The sequence below is a fragment of the Lagopus leucura genome, unplaced genomic scaffold (genome assembly GCF_019238085.1).
Source record: "Lagopus leucura isolate 7727_CA_CO unplaced genomic scaffold, USGS_WTPT01 Super-Scaffold_806, whole genome shotgun sequence".
NCBI classification, from domain to species: Eukaryota; Metazoa; Chordata; class Aves; order Galliformes; family Phasianidae; genus Lagopus; species Lagopus leucura.
Genome location: NW_024962260.1, coordinates 7969993 through 7990444, shown reverse-complemented (window position 1 = coordinate 7990444; position 20452 = coordinate 7969993). Strand labels below are relative to the sequence as shown.

General features: G+C 46.5%; 1 protein-coding gene across 15 annotated transcripts in view; it reads right to left on the bottom strand.

Moving 5' to 3' along the window:
• FBRSL1 (fibrosin like 1) overlaps positions 1–20452 on the bottom strand; it is a 416097-nt gene that overhangs the window by 247093 nt on the left and 148552 nt on the right. For all 15 annotated transcript variants that reach the window (XM_042865414.1, XM_042865419.1, XM_042865413.1 and 12 more), the window contains exon 3: positions 941–1042. In XM_042865414.1, coding sequence (XP_042721348.1) covers positions 941–1042 — 102 coding nt within the window. The remainder of the gene's footprint in view (positions 1–940; positions 1043–20452) is intronic.

The window sequence follows — 20452 nt, the reverse complement described above, 5'->3', positions numbered from 1 at the left end:
AGCCTTAATAGCAAATACGTTACACTTATCAAAGGCTTCCCCCCCTTCCTTTTGCATCCTGAAGCGGAGGTAGTGTTTTCAATTTTAAAGCTAAATTAACTGTCCAATTGAATTTAGCTGGTGTGAGCCGTTTTCTGTGACAGGTTTTAGTTATGAAGCATATTTTACATTAATAGAACTCAACATGAAAACCACTCGCTCTGGGATTTCTGTGGCTTGCCATTGAAATGGCAAATTTAATATTTCAGACATGCTCGTGCCAGCGTTTGATTATTGTTCTTCATTTAAATCTCTCCTAACGGGAAAGGTCCTAATTAGTAAAAAATCATGTTTTAATGAAGGCGAAATGCTAATTGCTAACACAAAAAGCCTTCGTATAAAATTATCCCAGCACTGCCATTGATTTCTCGGTGACTCAAAAGCCCATTTGTGTGTTTACACACGAAGGCACCGTTTGCTTTTGTTTTATCATAACATTTCACTCAACATACCATCAAATTTCCTGAGAGAATGACAGCTCTCCCCCCAAAGCCTCCCATATCTTGGAGGCAGGAGGCGTAAAATTAGACGAACTGACTTCGCACCCAAACTACGCAATTATGCGCAGGAGCTAAAACCAAAAATACTGTAAAAAGCTTTTTAACACAACTTCGTGGAGAAAACACAACAAAGCATCAAGCCGCTTTTCCCTGAGGAATAACAATTCCATTTTGTTTTCCCATCTCTGATCTTTCGCTTATCATATTATTTGCACCGTGATTATAGTGTTTGCGAGGCAGCTCAACCACTTATGCCATAACACTCAATCATGACATAAAAAAAAAAGTTATTACACAGTGACCTCTGGATGCCAACATTTGTTCAGCAAGATTTATGAAAAGCCGTGTCAGCAGCGGGAATTGCTGCAGCCAAGCGGTGCTTTCTCCTGAGCGGTACTTACATCACTGAGGCGGTCCCTGGAGCTGCTCCGCTGAGAGCTTGTGGCCTCCCTGATGCTGTCCTCCTCGCTATTTCTGCCACTTCTGCTTGTGGGGACCTTCATCTAGAGGGAGAAGAAGGAGGGGGAAAAAGGAGATTTTCAAGCACTGCCACCTGTTCCCGAGGTCACCGACAGCGCTTCACAGCGTCGCTGCTACGCCCGTGGCACCATGGAGGGGCTGCTTCCAGCTCACAGCGATTCTCCAAAGTGGGGCTTCAGCACACGTGCCCACAGGTAACTCCTACCGCCAGGGCAGGTCCTCTGACCACCCATCTGTCCCTCCTGAAGCTTGTTTCTGTTCGCACATCGTCTGCTCAGCGAGAGGCGACAGCATGGGACATCACCCAACTTCCCACTGCCATCTGCAAAGCGCGCTGCCAGGCAGGAGGAGGATAGGATAGATGTGTCATTCACAGCTTCCTTCCTGGGCTCATTTACTAACAAATTATTCTGTTAATTCCCTTGTGAAATATTGGGTGGAAAGAAGTGTTTAATTTGTTAATAGGTTCTATTCATATCAGTTTGGTTCAATTTAAATTACACTATTTAAAATGTCGGCTGTACAAATTGGTACTTCTAATGGCAATAAAACCCCCTTGTTTCTCTCTGTCCTATTTCACTGCAGCCTGCAGCCCTAGTAGAAGGTTTTCGCTGGTGAACCCTACCACACCCCAACCTCTACCAAGAGGGATTTTACATCTGATACAACACAGGGAGGCAAACCCTGCTGGGATCTCCTAGAAGATCTTCCACCAGTGGCAACTCTGCATTTGCATCCAGTAATAAGGCAGGAATCGACCACTTGAAACTCATCACGCTAAACTCACCCTGCTGTATTTCCTTAATAAAAAGGCCAACAACATCAAGCACTGAAACCTAACCATGTTACATCAGTGCTGTGGCTACCATCAATCACAATTTTCCTCCCGCATAAAGTAAGTACATTTGAAAAGATCTTTTTTTCAAAATACCTAAAATTATCGGCATTCACTTATTATATCCTCTTTTAGGTCTTCATTAAGCAATTCTGATTTCACTTATTGCATTATCTTGGCTAGGATTCATGCCAAGCCAATCGGGTAAAGGGCACAACCCAATTAATCGCTGCCTTTCAAGCCGCTGCACTGCAGCTCTCCTCAGCCCCTGGACGTACGCTCACTCAAAGCACAGCTCTCCTGGTTCCCACTCATCCCCCACTTCTTCTGCAGCTCTTGGATTTGAAGACTCTCAGCTTCCAATTTCAACGCACCCAGATACAACAAGCACGTTTGCTTCTCCCAAAATGGAAACTGTTGAACTATTCCAGGAAAGAACCGCAATCTCCCTAAATGCAATAGGGAAATACCTGCTGAATTCCCTGGCTTTCCGATCTGTAACCGGACTGCTTTCATTTAGCAACACATCAAAGCCTGTAACCATTACTGTGCTTTTGACATAAACAACTGGACAGCTGCAACTTAAAGGAGAAATAAATCACTTCCTAACCTTCCTAAACTTTCCTAAGCGCCAGCGTTCGCTGCGGGGTTATTCAAAGGGACTAAGCTGTTCAAAGTTAGCACAGCCTTGCACAACCTTTTACCAGACTTCAATCCTTTGCTGTTTTTCTCAAGTTACAGTATGCTCCAAACACCACCTGCTTCTTTCCTCCAAGTTTCATTAAAGGAGAACTACACCTACACACAAGGTAACAAATTGAGACAATTTGACCTGACAAGGTCTTGCGCGGGCAAGCAAATTAGAAGCATCACTGCTGCCATTAACCTTTCCAAGTAAATATCAATTATTAAACTTGCAGCACTACCTCTGTCCCCAGTTTGCTGCTGTGAAGTAAGAGGGTCATCAGCCTTTTTGACAGATGTTGTTCATTTACACCTGCTGCCTGCCAGCGGGGGAGCCTGCACACCCGCAGCCCCAGCGCTGAGCCAAGCTGCCTTAATTCATCAGTAATTACCCTAATGAGCCACATGCAGGACCCAGCTAGGAGGACAAGTTGTTCTGCTAAGTGGATGCAATGGCTTCATGGGCACTCTCAGCAGCCCGGGGTATCACAGCAAGCCGGTCAGAAGCTTCTCTTCCAGTTGCTGGCTGCACGACTTCCAATCATTTCCTTTGGCTGTTTTTGCCTGAGGTCGAGAAATTCCTCCTGACTGTACCCCCTAACCAAGCTTTACAATAAAACCTGCTGCTGCCCTGCCTCCAAAAAAGCTTCTCCTTCTCCTTATCCACACTGCAGCAAGCTGACCAGGCCCAGGAAGCAGAGGCGAGGAGGCGGCAGTGCAGCCGTGCTGCAGGACCCCATAGGGCAAGGCACAGACCTGCAGCACGCAGCCCAGACAGCAGTGCCACAGCTGCACAGGAGAAACATGCTGCACCTTGCTGTGCTGGGAACTCACACAGACATTACAGCAACATCAGCAGCAATCGTTACATATTTGAATTATAGGAGCCAAATAATCTAGAGGTACACACAAGAAGGAGACAAGGCAACGCAGAGCAAAGAAAAGCTGGACAGTCCCAGCTGTGTGCCATCGTTCAGGTGTGGTCTGCAGCAGAAAGCACTGACCTGTTGTTGGCAACGCAGCGCTGCATGGCAGGCTGGCTTGGCAGGAGCGAGGGAAGGTCCGGAAGGACCTGCACGGCCGCGGTCCATTTGCATGCTGCAGGTGCTTGCAGACAATCCCCAGCCATATTTGGAGCCAAGAATTATGAACCCTGCGCTGTTGGACATCATGTAGCATGATTAAATACCATAACTCATTCCAGTAATAACTCCGGCTCTCATTAAAGTCCAGCTCTGCTTCCTGAACTGCTGCTGCCTTTTCGTTCCTGCCACCAAACCTGAGCCCTCCCTACTTCTCCTAATGGGGCATGGGCAGAGGGAGGTATGAATGGGCAGAACGGGGTCTCAAATCCCTCAAAGGGCTTTTCATTATTACCGAGCTGGCTCTCAGCACCAGAGTTTTAATCATAACAGATCAGTCCATTCTCCATTTACTTAAGCTTCGTCCACGTCAGAGCAAAGCACACTTTTATTTGGCGCACCTATTTTCAAATCACAAGACCGCTGTCCCCACTTGTTATTAATAAACACACTTCGATTTATCACAAGCTCTGCTGAAGTGCTGCGGGGAGCCTGGGGCAAAAGGAGACAAATTCTTTTCTTAAGTTGTTCTGAAAGGTGCTGGGCTCCCCGACCCTCACCCCCATTAACCCAGCACAGCTAGTTCGCTCCTGCTGGGAGCTCCCCGGCTTGCGCGGCAGCGAGCCTGGACTGATCTTGTGCCATCTCAATATATTTGTTCATTATCTTGCGCACACACAGAAGCATTTGGAAATGTACTCGGGGCACAGGCCAAATTGAATCATCTGCCTTCATTTTCCACACGATCTGAAGCTACAGCTGCTACAACAGGCTGTGGGATTTTTATTTTCCTTCCTTAGCGGTTTTTCCTCTCTCTTAAAGTCACAGCGGTCGGATTTGAAACCTCTCCCACAGTGCTTGGGTGCACGCCTGCTTTTTACAAAATGGGTCACGTGGACACACGGCCGGGAGGAGAAATTCCCAGCAACCCATTTCTGTGCTGTTCTGAAGGCAGTGCAGGAGGAAACGCCCTGGAGGAGAGACATAATGAAAGCACTGGGCTCAGGAATGCTTCTTCTGGTGGCTCCCCTGGGTCTGTTCGTCCATCCGCTCCCCTGCCTTGGCCAAGCAGCCACCACCGCCTCTGTGCTGCACCCAGGGAGTATTCCCACGGGCACAAGCGTGCCATGCAGGTCAGAAGGGGACAAGGAGGACCACACAGCTCCGTGCCCATTCATGGCCTTCTAGGAACGCATTAACTGCTCGAGAAAAAAGTTTAATTCCTTTGAGAGCTCTGGAAGATCAACTTTCGTGGTGTTGAGAAAAAGGAAAGACCCAACACAACCATCAGATTCAGGATTTCACTGACTTCGAGGCCAAAATTTTGGCATAAGCTGCCTGGAGATAAGTAGGTGCAGCAGAGAGACATCCAAGTTGCAGAGCTTACGTCTGAGCTTTCCGCTCACCGGGGATAGGGATGGATCCACCTTATGCTCATCCATCTAAACTAATGCTGCATCTATCAGTGTGCAACGGCCTTACCGCCACTATTTCCTACAGGGTCAGCCGGAGGAAGAAAACTTTCCTGCAGATAGCATCTCAGAATAACAAAGATGATTCCCTAAGGCTGCAAGAATCATTATGAGCAACTGTTCCAAAAACTTATCAAAGCTAATTGTAAGGCCTGTTCACTTCCCAACAAACAAGAAAATTATGCTTAAACTATGTTTCAGGAAGACTTTTTTTTTTTTGCTAACATATGCTTGGCATTTTATTATCAACTCCCAGATAAGCTTGTGTTTCTATTGGTAGACTATCAGCAGCAGCAGCTTTCTGCAGCAAGACACAGTAAACTGCCTTAATAAATACAAATGGACAATTTAATTAAGATATATTGGAGACTTGGAAAAAGTACTATTTGTGGATGAAACAGTCTGTTAAGGGATCATGCTCAAGACCAGCTCCGTGTATTTTAAGCAGGCAACAATAAGTGGCAGAGAAACACACTGCACAGCGCTCTGCCCCAGTGATTAAAGAGCACACTGAAATTATAAACATCAGTTTTCCAGAAGGGAAAAAAAATAGCCACGGCGTTGCCTCTGGCTTTAATGCCTGAAACAAAACAAACCATTTGGCTTTAAAAATGTACTTCTTTAAACCTGAAAAGACCCATGTATCAAAACAAGGTGGATTCAGCTAAACACATTACTTCTGACTTGTTTCCTTGAAAATCCGGCCTTAATGCATTCTAACAAAATTTATCTATCCCAAGCATACCCCATAATGAGATCAACTGGGAAAAATATCAGGCTTGTTTGTATATTTTATACTTGCTCTAACTTGGCAGTTTGGAGATTATGTATTCCCCAGGTCCCTCCTTAAATCGTTTCACACGCTGCAATTTGATTTTCTTTGCTTGCCCTTTTCCACAATTTTTTTGATACATTTTATTGAGTTCTGGCTCAGAGGGAAACGTTCCCTTTGAATTAAGGGTGCAATCATTTTTTTCCTCTAAATAAGGACATATGGCGTAGAAAGCAATGTTATGGTCTGAGGATTTTATGATTGAAGTAGGACTCATTTTAAAAAATGACAGTAACATCAGGTTAGATCAGAGCAGTTTTTCTAATTGGGTGGTGCTGCTGTGGTGGCTGTGATCAGCTGTCACAGCCATAACTCACCACTGATACGACACGTCCATTTTTACCTACTGCGATAAAGAGCAAAACAAAGCCCATCGTCACGGCGCAGAAAGACATTTCTCCTTCCTTATTTCTATATAACTTTGGATTGATGTAAAAATGTGTTGTACGAATTTTAGAAGCTTAGAGTTTATACATTTGACTGGCAAATAGACAACTGGTTTCTAATGCTGGCTTAGCTGTTTGCTCTGGAAAAGTTATTTGCACCGCTTGTACTGCAGCTCAGCAGACTGTAACCCGCTGGTTCATTCTAGCCTCTTTGGGATGCGAGGAGAGCAAGTTCCTGTTAGCAAAGGCTTTCTGCCTCCGGACTGCCGCTCAGCTGTGGCAGGAGGGTAGGCAGCAACGCACCACAGCAAAACACAGTGCCAGGGAAAAGTCAAAATACTCAACCAAGGCATTGCTGGTTTCTCCGCTACTTGAGTAACACGAACTACTCGTGAATAACAGCACTGTGCATCAGTCCGGACAGCTGACACGAGAGGCATCTTCAGTTTTTAAAAACAAGTGAAAAGCGATGCCATGTGGTGTGGCCCCTTGGCTTTGCAATTTTTGGAGGAGCTGCTAAATGTGCTCCTGTTTGCCAGAGTGACATCTGCAACAAGCTCAGCCTTGGCTCTCCAGGAGAAGCTCCTCCAGGGCTGCTGTCCAACCTGCATGCAGCACAGAGCAGTTCTCAGGTCAGGACCAGAGGGCTGCAGCCCCACACTCCCTGCAGTGCCCGGGCAGGCAGCAGGGGATTCCCACTCATTCTGCATTTCTAAATGCCCAACCCGAGAGGAACTGCTGGATTTTACATTTTTGATTGAGAGTGTGCCAGTGTCCCGGGGGGCTGGAGGAGCACTTTCCAGCAGTGCCCCACACCCAGAGGCCTCAGGAGCAGCAGGGCCAGCAGTTCTGCACCCAGCCGAGGCGCTGGGACAGCAGCACATGTGCTCCCCAGCACACGGGCTGTCAGGCAGCCTGGGCTGTGCAGCAGAGCCACACTGCTGCCCTGCGCTGCCAGGATGGCCAGGTGTGCCACAAAGCAACAGCTCCTGCTCGTTCTGAAAGAGAGCTGGTGCTTCAGCAGGCAAAACTGCTCCATTTTCCAGCTGCCATCAGACCTGCATAGCAAACTGCACTCTGCGTGCCCCCAGCCGTACTTGGCAGATGGTAGGAGACAGCTGGGAAAATCTGGGTTTGACATACGTCAGTGATAAACTGCGCCGGCACAGACCTGCTGGGGTTACAGAGAGCTGTGTGCGAGCAGCGAGGTGCTGCACGGGGCTCAGCCACAGCCTGTGCTCACCCCAGAGACACAGGAGCAATGGGGCTGGCAGGGCAGCACGGCTCTGAGGTGAGCAGGCACAGCACAAGGTGGCCCAGCACAACATGGTGCCCAGCGCACTGCTGGTGCTGCTCCTCGCAGGCCCTCAGCAGAAAGAGCTGAGAAACCACATGTAGGCACCTATGTTGGGTCTGTACGTAAGGGAAGGCGCTCGCAGGCACAAAACAGACAGATGTTACTTGGTGAATAAAGAGCCAGTCTGCATGAGGTGGGTGTGTAATCACTGACAAGACAACAGCACCTAATAACTAATACATCAGGTGTCACGATACGCCAGATGCTGGATGCCCTATCTGTCCTTTAATTTAGCCACAGGTCCAAAGGAACAGCATACAATAAACACTCTTGAGGAGAGCTGAAAGCCTCAGAGCAAATTACTAGATAAGATTTGCAGCTTCAAGTTTCACCCTCAGGCAATGTGGACCTATGGCTCTCAGTTATAAAGTGCCATCCAACCTGCACGCAGCAAGAAGTTGATTTTGCACATTTCTGGGGCAATGTGAAAGAAAGAGATACAGACAGCATCAGTGGAGGGCTCGTACTGGAGATGCAGCACGTGCTATTGGTGCAGGGGCAGGACCTGGGTACCATCAGCCAAGCATCACCTGAGCTGTGTTCAGCTGGAGCCAACAGACTGCATTAGGCTGAGTCTACACAATGCTTTTAAACACCATGTAGGAGGCAATCAGAACTGACAGCTCTAACATTGCTGTCATCTACGCATACAGATACCATCTATTAAAGGCTAATATCAACAGCTGTGATGTTCAAAGCAGAAGTAGATTTAATATACATATTAAATTGTCCAAAGCTGCAGGAGATGTTTCAAAATATGTTAGGAAATTCAACCAAGAAAAATCTCTCTGTATATCACAGTATTTCTCTGCTAGCAATACTATCCATCAAAAGTAACAAGTCTGAATCAAAGACAAAAGAGATGATAATCTTCAAAGGTGATTTTAGTAAGAGTAAATCTCCAAGGGCTAAACATATTACTAATGATGTCATGTGGACAAAAACATTCAATGCAGTTGTGCTTTGCTCTTGGAAAGAAAGCAGACTCATTCCCCAGCATTTGCTAAGAACAAACTCATCTAAAAACAAAGCACAGATGTGTTGCACAAGTCCCAGAAGAGTGGGAGTTCATGTGCACATGGATGGCATCAACAGATCTGGAATAGCTTCTGAAAGAGGTAAGTGTTGGGGAAGGAGTGAAAAAGAAGCAATTGGGACCTGCTGGGCAGCTACAGCCAGTTATGGGCACACTACCCTGACACCAGGGCTGAACAAGAGAAGAAATACAAAACCTCCTTCTAATGATTGATTTAAGTCATATTTCAGACAGCAAGGCTTTCTGGAAAATTAATCTATTTCAGTAAGTCTGGTTTCATTTCTTTGGTAAGTCTATTGAAAATAGAACTGGAAAAATACAATATATGTAATCCTTGATGTACACGTACTGGCTGATATTCTGATAAAATTAGCATGATATAAATATCAAGAAAGCATATATTAAATGGGGACCATCTCGGGTAAGATCTCAGAACATAGTGTCAATAAATAACCATCAATGTTTATTGCAGAAGATGGAAAGATTAAAACAAGGCTTGCTGTTTTTCAATAGTTCCATCAATATTTTTGTGGAAAATACACTCTCAAAGCCACTGCTGATACAATTCAGACACTTACAGTATTTCTTTAAAATCAAGTAAGGATGAGGAGGAGAAGGCAATTGTAGGCAGCAGCTTGGATTCCTTCAAAACCCCTCACGACCAAGAGCACATCCAGAAGCAAAGCTGCGCCATGCTGCGAGGAACGAAGGCAGCTGCTGGCAGCTATGAGAGACCTGACGGTGCCAAACCGAGCTGCCTGGGAAGAGCTGGGAGCTGAGCTGCCCATCCAGGTGCTGAGCGATGGGCAAAGAGAACTTCTCATAGCGATCTGCAAACACCAAACACTGTAGGTTCTCTTCCATGGTTGAGGGCAGGGCTAAAAGTGTTCCTGTCCCTCTCTCGAGGGGACTCGAACCCTTCCAAGTGTCCCACGTGAAGGGCCCTCTATTTAGTACCATACGGTTTCACAGTCATTACTAGGACCCCAAAGCACCACAACAGCACAATTAAACCACCACCAGATGTGTCATAATAATACATGCTAAAGAAAGAAAAGACATACCGTGTGCAGATACAACAATTTGCTGTTTAAATTAATTCAGAAATCACTACAATCCCTATAAACCCAATATACAAAACATATGCTACGTAGGCATGCATAAGCTGCATGCAAATCTTTCCAAATAAAGCCACACATGCAACTAATAAGCTGAAGTGAAAAACCAAAGCAGAAGAAACAAAGCAAGTATGTGCAAAGGCTGCCCGAGGAGTACTAAGAGGGCAGGAGCACCTTGAGCTCCTCCATCTGAGCAGAGCACTCGTGTGTGGCTGCAAGGAAGCCAACTGTGGGCACAGCACCAGCAGAAGACTAAGCTGCGTGGCACAGCTGAAACTGCAATAGGTAGCAGGTGATCTTTCACCTATATGGGAACATGCCTCAAACTGCACGCTTTCAGCCCTTCCACAAACCAGCCCACAGTCACGCCTCTGCAATGATCTTTATTTCCTTCCTCTGTTATTTCTGGAGCCCCCCCAAAACGTAGGAGCACGGCTCCAGCACAGCAGCAGCTGGTGTAAACACCAGCATTCAAGGCAGGAGAACCACGTCTTGAGAGCAGATGGTTGGTACGAGCTGTGGTATCACTTGGATTTTGCAAAGCAAATACGACCCCCAAATAGAAGTACATTTTTCCTTTAACTTCATCTACCTTGTTCTAGCCAGACCCGCGATCAGCTTTTACTCCTCATGTCCTCCCAGACCCCTGCTCTCTAGGCTTCTCAGGATGTGTTCTCTCCCAGACAGCTCTCCCTCCTGCAGGCGCCCATCCATTGTCACCCCAAGCAATGCAAAGCTTCCCGAGGAACCACAGCTGCTTCTGCAAATCCCAGCAGCAGCAGTACCTGCTCCCGTGGGCTCCCAGCACCAAGGTCAGGATGGCAGGGCCCTGGGGCTGTGCACTGCAGAAGCAATCCATCTGCTTATGGTCACCTGCAGCGATCAGCCAAGATATCGGCGTTGTCAAGGAAACTTTCAGTAAGGTCATCAGATCCTACATCACCACTGCAAGTTTTTTGATTTGAGAAAGCACTGTTATAACTGCCTGAGCAAGCACAGCCGGCTCCACAAAGAAGCTCAGAAGCAATTTCCTCTCAGTGCCCATGGGACATCCTGTTTGCTGTTTGACATCCTGAAAAAAATAAACAAAAATCTCAGAATAATTACAGCCAAAGCAGCTAAGGTGAAGCCCTTTGGAAATTTTCCGCCATGAGTAAACGCAAAAAGGGAGGCGATTATTTTAGCTAATCAACACTGAACTTTGAGTCACAGCTGAGGAATGGGAAGCAGCTCCGCGGGGAACTAAGCACAGAGCCCTGTGAAATAGTGTGTGAGCACTGCCCACGGGCTGGGGGCTTCAGAGCACCTCGGATACAGATTTTGGAAATGACCAAGGGTATCTTTTGCAGGCAGCAGTTGAGAACGAAACTGCCATAACCAGGGAGGAATGAAACTGAAAGCTCAATCTGGAGACCAAAAGCCACCGGACTTCTATGACTTCAGTGAGCTGCAGCTCTTTGTAAGAGCGAACAGGATGAAGGAACAAAGCCTACAGCTCCACAATTCACCAAGGCACAAGTATGGCTGGAGCTCAGCCCCTGCTTACATCTTCAATGTTTTGTTACTGGTGGATGAGCAGCAAGAGTACACGAGAAGTAGGAAGTGGGAATGGAAAAGCCTCTGAACTTATAATGCAAAAACTGAACACGTCTACTGGAGATGTACAACTGGTCTCACGTGGAGCTTTTGTGTGCTAATAGCTGTTTCATTTGATACCCAAATTCCATACGAGAGCACACATCAAGAAAGCACACATAGTAAAATACTCTTGCTCAAAACACTTCACCTAACGCAATTCACAACATACCTGACAGTTTCCTATTACTGCTAAAGGAAACCATTAACAGAGCGCTAAAGGAAACAATCTTATGCGCTGAACCAACACTGTTGCCTCAGCAAAACAAAGCAATTAACATCTGAGTTCACAGAAAAATACATTAGCACAACAGATGCATGTGCATGTATTCGGGTCCTTTGGTAAAATGCACTGTTTTGGGGCCAGATGTTTTTGCTCATGCCAAAGAAGAATCCAGCTGCATCAAGCTGTGAATATTTCTTCTGATCTGTCAAAATCTGCTATGAACTAGAAGAGAAAAAAACAGAGCTGAAGTTTGAAATAGAAGTCTGTTTTCCACTGGGGATTTCAGCACCATCTGTATTTTAGAAGCTTTAGTACAACCTGACAGAGTCCGAAAAAGTTTGCAGCACAACAGGCAAAGTGCATTGGAACACCATTCAAAGGTACTGGGGAGAGCTGAAGCATATGGTAAAAGACTCATCTCGTACATATTATTTCCCTAAAATCAATTTACACATATCAGGTGGATTTACAACACATTTAAATTGTACAGCCCTTGTTGCTATCATGCCATTATCTAAAGGTAAATCCTACAGCTGAGATTTTCTGACATGCCCCAGAGGTCTCTTGGCTCCTAAAGGTGCTGAGATTCCCACCTCCCATCCTCTGTGTTGGAAAATTCGGCTTAGAAGTAAGTAAATAAATATCAAAATAAAACTTGTCCAGCAGACAAATAAAGCTCCGAGATGTGGAACACACCGAACTATAGGTGAACCAAACTCCCTGCCTACAGCCTGCTCTGCACATTTGTATGCTCAGCAGCTGGGCTGCCTTCCAGGTGTGCCGTGCAGCTCTTCCACTGACAGGGTTATCTATTTTACAAAGAATTATGCGAGCAGTGGAAACCACAGCAGAATTGTTTTGAAAGAAGCAGGCCTCAGATGGACAATTTAGATTTCACATAGTTGATAGAGGATTTGCAGGTTCAAATTATTAATCAACACCCTGCCAAGCAGGGGCCAATAGCAATCTGCCAGTGCTGAGATGTCTTGGACTCAAACAGTAAAATCTGGATTTTAGATTGACTCAGCAGGGAGAGGAGTTTCTGTGCCTACCGCCCTTTCCTTCTGAAGCACCCAGGGAAAGCAGGCCCTGCATTATAGGGGCAGATCCAAATGTATGGATAGCAGGGGAAGTTCTTCCTCCTGGCTATCGGGGACGGGCTCCCATGTGCTGGCATTGCAGCGCTCAGGCTTCCATGCTCAGGGCTGCCTGGAGGACACAGCACCCAATGCTCAGCACAGGGCTGGTGCCGAGCAGCCGCTCCGGCTCCACGTGGGCACGGTTGGGCACTGGGCAGCATCCTCCAAGCAGGGGAAGAGTTGTGAGCAGCAGAAGGGGAAGGTGCCAGCCTGCGTGTGAGCAGATGTCTGTGTGCCCACACGCATGAACGAGACAGGATTGCTCAACTCGAGCCAGACAGCATCCCTTCCAGGTCTCTTCTCTCCAGTGTACATCTTTATTACAAAGAAGTGTTGCGAGATGAAATTTGGGAGCTTGGGGCTAAAACCAAAAGAGAAAGAACAGGATGCGCTCCCACAGACATTGATTGAAAATGGTGATTTCTTTTATTTATTCTTATTTCTTTTAGGCTAAGCATCTCTCGGAGGAGCTGCCTGCAGAAGCATCAGCCTGCTTCTCCTGTTGCGTCACATCACAACACGACTTGTTTTCCTCTTGCCAGCAGCTCATCAAGGAGCACCCCCAGCACAGCCCTCTCATCTCTCAGATCTAGTCAGAAGGCAAATTAGCAGCAGCCTGATGGGGGAATGCTAAATTTTTCATTACAATGTTCCTCCGGAGGTTTGGTGTTTAATAATTTGTACTGTATAAAATTTCACATATGGGAAAACAAGGCACCACACAGCCTCTCCAGATGCCTTTTTTTTTCCCTGCTAATCATGTGAGCCCCCCAGCTAAAGCAGTGGATTTAGGGCATAATTAAAGCTTTATACTTTAATAGTAATATGGGTAGAGCCCAATTTTATTTCTGAGAAGAACACACCACATTTGTAAATTCCCATTTCACTGCAGATCAGTTTTCAAACAAGCTCTGGACCCGGGCTGCTTTGTTCCCAACACACCACGGGAACGCAAAGCACAGAGGCAGGCAGCTGGTGGCACTGGGGCAGACACTCATCTCTGCTTCACCACCATGGCCCCTAAATGCCCTATGATTCACCGAGGGGAGCAGCAATGAACATCCATCAGCCCCTTAGCATCACCTGCTCTGAGCAGAGCGACCTGGAGCACTCAGGTGTAACTACTGCTGCATGCAGAGCTTTACACACCAGTTAAGACCACTGAAAACCTTATGTTAAAGCTTGAATCAGGACTTAAGCAGGCAACAAGTTCTGCAGTAGGAGCTTCACAGCCAGTGACCTGTTGTGCAGCCTGCTTACTGCCAAGTGCCACAGCACTTCTCGTCCCCAGGCATCTTTCCCTGGGTCTCCCTCAATCCCCTTACCTCCTGAGCAACACACTGGCATTGCAGTGGTGCCACATTACCGCAGAGCAGGGTAAGGGAAGATGGAGAAGTGGAATGGAAGAAGGTGCTGGCAGCAAAGGTGGGATACAGAGCCCTGGTATGGCACACACAGGAACAGTCACATGATGGTCAGCATTCTGAGAACTAATTTTAATTATTCCATGAACTCTGCAATAGAGCTCCCGTGCAGAACAAAGCATCCAAGCGATTACATTCCCAGGACAACTTACCATATGAAGACCTTTCCTTCTCCTCCTCCTAAATTTCCCCCTAGGTAAATTCCAGAAACACATACAGAGAAGGACGACCACCTTTTACAATACGATTTTAATTAGTTTCCCCCATCTGCTCAAGAGGCTACAGAATGCCTTGAAATGAAGTGCTTTACTGCTATGATGGATTTGTGATTTCCCACAGAAAACCAGGTGATAAAGAGCCAGTATGAACTAGTGTGGTAAAAGTTTACAGTATTCTTTGACAAATTGCACTGTTCAACAGAAAGGAGAGGCTCCAGTTTTGCCAGTAAGTGTCTCTGTGCCCTTACCAGGTGGGGGAAGCCAAGTTTTACTGTGCCAATCATCAGCAACACCACGTAGGGTAAAGCAAACTGTTTCCATGGATAAGCATCTACTCAGCTCTTATGGCCTGCAATACACTGGCAAACAAATCAAATGACCTAGAACGGAGAAATAATGACCTTGAAAGTCAGAGCTTATTTCTGCTTTTATCCATCTTTAATATCTGAGCTTAAACTACATCGACCATGCATTTTAAGATCTATATTGTATCCTTACAAATCTATTTGAGAATGCTGAAGTCTTGAAGCATTATTTGTTGAAGTGCAGAGCTTATTACAGGCCAGAACTCAGCCTGCCTTCCAAGTGATGACGTGCGTTGCTTAGGTCAGTACAACTGACACACGACGGAGCTCCCCAGACTCAGGGAGCCTTCTCCCCACCCCACCACTTATTTCCTTCTCAAACAGAAGCCAGCTGTACCTAACATCACTGTGATCAGTTTGTGAGGCTGTTTATCTGTAGCTGCCCAAAGCAGGTAATACAGGTAATCCCCAGCGCGGGGTACGACTGCCCTGCCATCACACCTCTCTGCTGGAAGCAATGCTCACGTTATCCCTTCAATGAGAAGAGGTCAAAGTGCTGATGTTAAACCCGGGAGCCCAGGAGCTAAAGGATGAGCCGTGGTATCAGTTTTTTGCCAGAGGAAACTCATCCATGTTCTGGATTGGTGGGAAAAGGATCAGTATTAGCTTACGCCAGATAAGGAACACGGGATAAATACCCAAGTCAGAACTTACCAATGGGCATCATTTCTTAGATAGTAGCAAGTTAATGCCATATAGCTAGGCAACAAAGCCATTCCATCCTTGATAAAGGCATAAACACATTAAAGGCATAATCCCTGCGTGACATGGAGTTATTTCTACATTCATGAAACTGCCACTGCTTCTGCCAGCACTGCTCTTTAAAAACCACCACTCTGTCCCAGCCTGACCACCCCTGCAGTCTGTGCTCTGCTTCTCCCTCAGCGTGCACAAACAGGCAGAAATCCATTCTAAGCCCCTTTTAAAGGGCAGGCAAAAGCCTGTCATATCATAGGCAAAACCGCAGCCTGACCACATTTGGGATAAAACAGCATCTTATCTCTGCTCCCAGTCTTTATCACCACTCCGGCGGTCTGGGTGGGGTCTGCAGGTATTTTAATGAATGGATGGATCCATCACTTTCACTTTGCACAAAGACAATCAGGGAACTCTTTACTAATCATCCTGGATTTCCCAGCGCAGATGGGACGTGCAACAGAACGCCAACTAACAGAACCAGCCAGCCAACAGAACCCTTTCTTCACTCCTAAAGGACGCTGAGAAAACCTGCAATAAGATCCAAATTGGAGGTGAAAGTTCTCATTAGAAAAAAAATGTCTAACTCATCCTTTTTAAAATGAGTATTGAAGTCATAACTAACTTTTCATTACAGAAATGCACAGAACGGCTCAAGCTGGCCACTAGGAGAGACAGGATCTTTCCTAAACAGGAGTGTAACAAAACACAGCTTAAAAACCGTTTGCAGGACTTGGCCTCTATCCAGATACACTCATCAGCTATTGCAACATATAGGATTGCTTCATTACTGGCATTCGCTTCTGAGAACAAACACTCTCCTCCCTTAGAAGTTCAAGTGGGCCACGCTGAAGCAACAAGCCAACATTCACACCTATGGATCCAAGTCGCCACAGCTCCCAGCTTTGTTTTATGCAGGCTGGTTGCATTATACAGAGGGACAGCAGGGAGAGGAGAAGCCAAGCCAAGCAGCCACCCTGGAGTACTGAGCATGAAATCACGACACACAAAATTACACTGAAAGACGTTATTTTTGAAGCACCTTTTCTTCTGGGAAACCAAAGCAGAAGAAACAGATGGCAGTATTTCTAACTAACATTTAAGAGAAAAACAGACAGATGCAGCACTAGTTTCTCTATTAGTAAAATAGAGGTGGGGGAAGGAGGAGTATTTTTGAGGAAACCTTGACTGCTCCCATCTCCACCTGCAATCAATGACATCCCTCAAGCAAAACAGTGAGCTCTGCCATCCTCGCTGAAATTTCACAGCAAATGGTTTTGCAGCTCTGTGTTGCTGTATCAGCCATTAGCACATCAGTGTAACCAGAACATTTAGCTCAGCTTGGAGGAACTGCCACATTTTAGTCAAGCCATGAGTGCAACTGTTTCAACACACAGAAAATATAAATGGTGCGATGCTGGATGTGCCTCTCTTTTTCAACAAGCTTCTAAGAACACAATGTGGATGCTAATTCGTAAGATGTAACGAATATGCACACTGTGAAATGAACAGACTGTGCCCCAGAGCTGCTCGCTGAGGTTACTGGTGCTATCACAAAATTAGCTGTGTCCAATGAAAGCTCGGGACCCTGGGCTGCTGCCGTCTAACTCAAGTTTACAACTTCAGTGGAGATTCTTTGCATCACACACATCAGCTTTGCAGAGTTCAATAGCTGGTGGCCTTAGTCCTAACTTAATTACAAACGGGACATGAAGGTTGTGCCAGCATGGTAACACCTGGCTAAGCAGAAATCTCTCTTCCAGGCGTATTTCACCTGCTTTCATCTTAATTTGACTGGACTAATTGCTCCTAATCCCACAGAACAAATGGTCATTAGAGACCAGCCATAAGGGGCCGGGTGTTCAGTGAACAGTGGGAGTGTTCAACCCAGACCAGCAGCTCCTGTTAGCCGAGCAGCCACCAGCGAGGTGAGGAACGAGCCCTGCTTTGAGCCTTGTAACAAGCATGGGGTAACAAGGGCTAGGAGAAGAAGGGGAAAATGGCTGTTTTCACATAAGGTGTGTGTGAATGAAACGAGGGGCTGAGAGTCGCTGTGTGGGCCGAGCAGCACCAGGAGCTTAGGAAGGAGAAGGAATTCAGTCGGGATCTGCTGCACAGGCACAAGAGATGGAGCCTTTGGGCAAATCCAGAGGCAGTGCACATAGGCTTTTCTTCCTCAATACCACCACAATAAGTGAAGGAAAGAGCTGATTGGCAGATGCCAAGGAAAACGCATGGGGAGGATTAAAAAAAAAAGCCGTGAGAAAGCAATATTATCTCACTTTCAGGGAGATAAGGAGGAGTGAGCTCCACAAACTCTGCGTCCCACAGCCGCGGCTGCGCGGCGATCCATTAACACCCAGCGTGTTCCACGGGTTGAAAAGAACATTAATACATCTGTCGGAACACAGAGACAGAGTAAATATCCTTATCGTTCCAGTTACTGTAAATAATACTTAAGTGCAAGTCAAATATTAGCTGTATTCAGCACAGCATCATAACAAAACAGGCACTGCTAACATTATGGTCCCAAACTGTGTTATTCTTAATTAACATCTGACATATATCTGCTTTTGCAATCACCCATTACTGATTAAATGACAAGGCACAATGTCAGATGCGTAATCTGATTGGTTAGTACTCAGTTACCAAGGTGTTACATTTTGAAATTGCCTGTGAATTGATTTCTTTTATTGAATTAATAAGTGTTATCATACCGTACAGAAGGTAAAATTGCTACTGAATGTGAGCGATAACATATAATTACAGAAAATCAAATCCTAATCTGCAGAGCCAAGCCAGGTGTCAACATTTTAATTGTAGTTAGGGAAGCACAGTGGCACTGGTGAGTGGGGGAAGGGAAGAGCTCAAGCAGGGGAAACATGGGAAGCAGCTCCGAGTTTGGAGTGAGAGCCGCCCTGAGGGATGTCAAGCACTTGGGCAATGCAAAAATACTGTCCTCTTGTTTTTCATTTTAGATGATCTCACACATTGGGACAACTGACTGCCATCCAGGGCCAAGCCTCTGCGCATCTTAGATTTGCATTTTTGGGAAAACCTTTCTGAAAAATTTCAGGATACAGAAGCATAGAATACATAAATTAAGCACTTCCCTGGTTCTTTCCTTAGAAAAATAAAGATCCCTCTTTTCCCCAGAGCTATCGAGTCCCTGCTAGGTGACAGCACAGCCTCCTGCTAGAAATAAAACCTCCGAATTTTATTAATTTCAGTAGCTTTACGCACTGTTCCAATGAAAAACATCTTTTCCTACAGCCTCCTGGCTGCTCTCCCTGTTGGTTTGCATTCAAACACTGCACTAACATGACTGCCCCAGCACCTCTACTGACGGCACTGAGTTGCTGTGACCCCTCACGCAGACACATCCACCAGCTCCAATGGATTTCCTCTGTATCAGCCACCATTAAAGCAATCTGAGTGTTCATGCCGATGGCTCACACCGCTTTAACTATGTGTACTCAGAGAACGATGGAGCAATTTCTTTGGATTCTGGAGGCTGGGAGAGCCCTGGCTCATGAGGAGGAGCTCTCCTCCCCCCCCCAGATGTGGATCCCCACATGTGGGCCATGCCCAAAGCCCGCCTGTGCCACCACTGCCCAGGCATCACTGCCTTCCGAGTGTCTGCACCTCCACCTCCTGCCAACCGCTCCTTCCCAGGTTTGTGCTCCCCATGCTGCTCCTCTCTCCCTCCTGAGCTGCTCCTTTCATGATGTCCTCTTGTTCTGGATCCTCTCTTTGGAGAAGGGATGCACCCCACAGAACACGAGGTCCACGCAGTAGGAAAGCACCAAGGCATGCACATGGAGCTTTCAAAGACCATGCTAATTCCCTGCCGCACCACAAGCCAGCTACCAATTTGCAGAACATCTACTCACATCATCAGCTTTTTCTTTTGTTTAGGGATAAAGAGGATAAAGAGGTTAAGTCATCCCGCTTGTACACAGAGAAGTTAAAAACCATGCTACCACCACGCTGCTGGCAAGACAGCCCAGCAGCAGGATAGCACGTAAGGATTCAACAGGAAGCTCTTAGCGAATTAATTCCTTCTATGACCATGTTTTCAGGGTAACAGTGACACTGCCCTCTTTGAGTTGCAAGGCCCTGGGCTTCACTGTAACATCACCAGGACAGCAAGTGTCTTATGGACAACACAGCCAAGGAACATGGCAGCCAACAGCTCGTGACCCCACAGCTCATGAGCCAAGCATGCACCCTGCATACGCGGTGCTCCAGAGCAGCTGGGCAGGCTGTGCTGCATGCAGAGCTCCGGCTGCACCGAGCAGCCACTGCTGCAGAGAGCAGGCAGAGCAGCACACCTGCAGTGTCAGTTACCTCTGGGCTCTGCCTCCATCACTCCCTTCCTGAGACACGCTGTGCAAAAAGCGTGCTGCCAGCGCTGATGCCACGACCTCCTTGCTCCTTTGTGTCAAAGCTTGTTGGTTTTTTTTCTCTTCTTCTCTTTCTTCTTTCCCTTTCTAATTCCCTTCAATTCTAATGTGCAAAACCACAGTTCCAGCCACCCTACACCTTGTTGTTCTGAGGTGGGGGGGGAAGATTCCCAGGATGCATTTTCTTTCAGTAATCTCCTGTATATTGCTGCAGCTGACTTGGGCACCTACTTAATCTGTGACCTTACAGCTCCTGTCAAGCACGCTGTGACCCCCTCTAGACTTATCCTATCCATTACCGAATTTTCATTTTTATTAAGCTCAGCAGAGACTTCTTTCCCTCTCCTCCAGGAAGCATGAATTCTCCAGCGTCATTTATTCCACAAATGATTTATACCAAGAGCCTGTCAACTACAGGAGGCACTTACTTGTGCTTACTATACCTGCAAGTAGCTCTGTCCTTTCCGGGTCATTACTAATAAAGCACTTATCCCTCATACAAGCACCAGTGCCTCCCTGTGC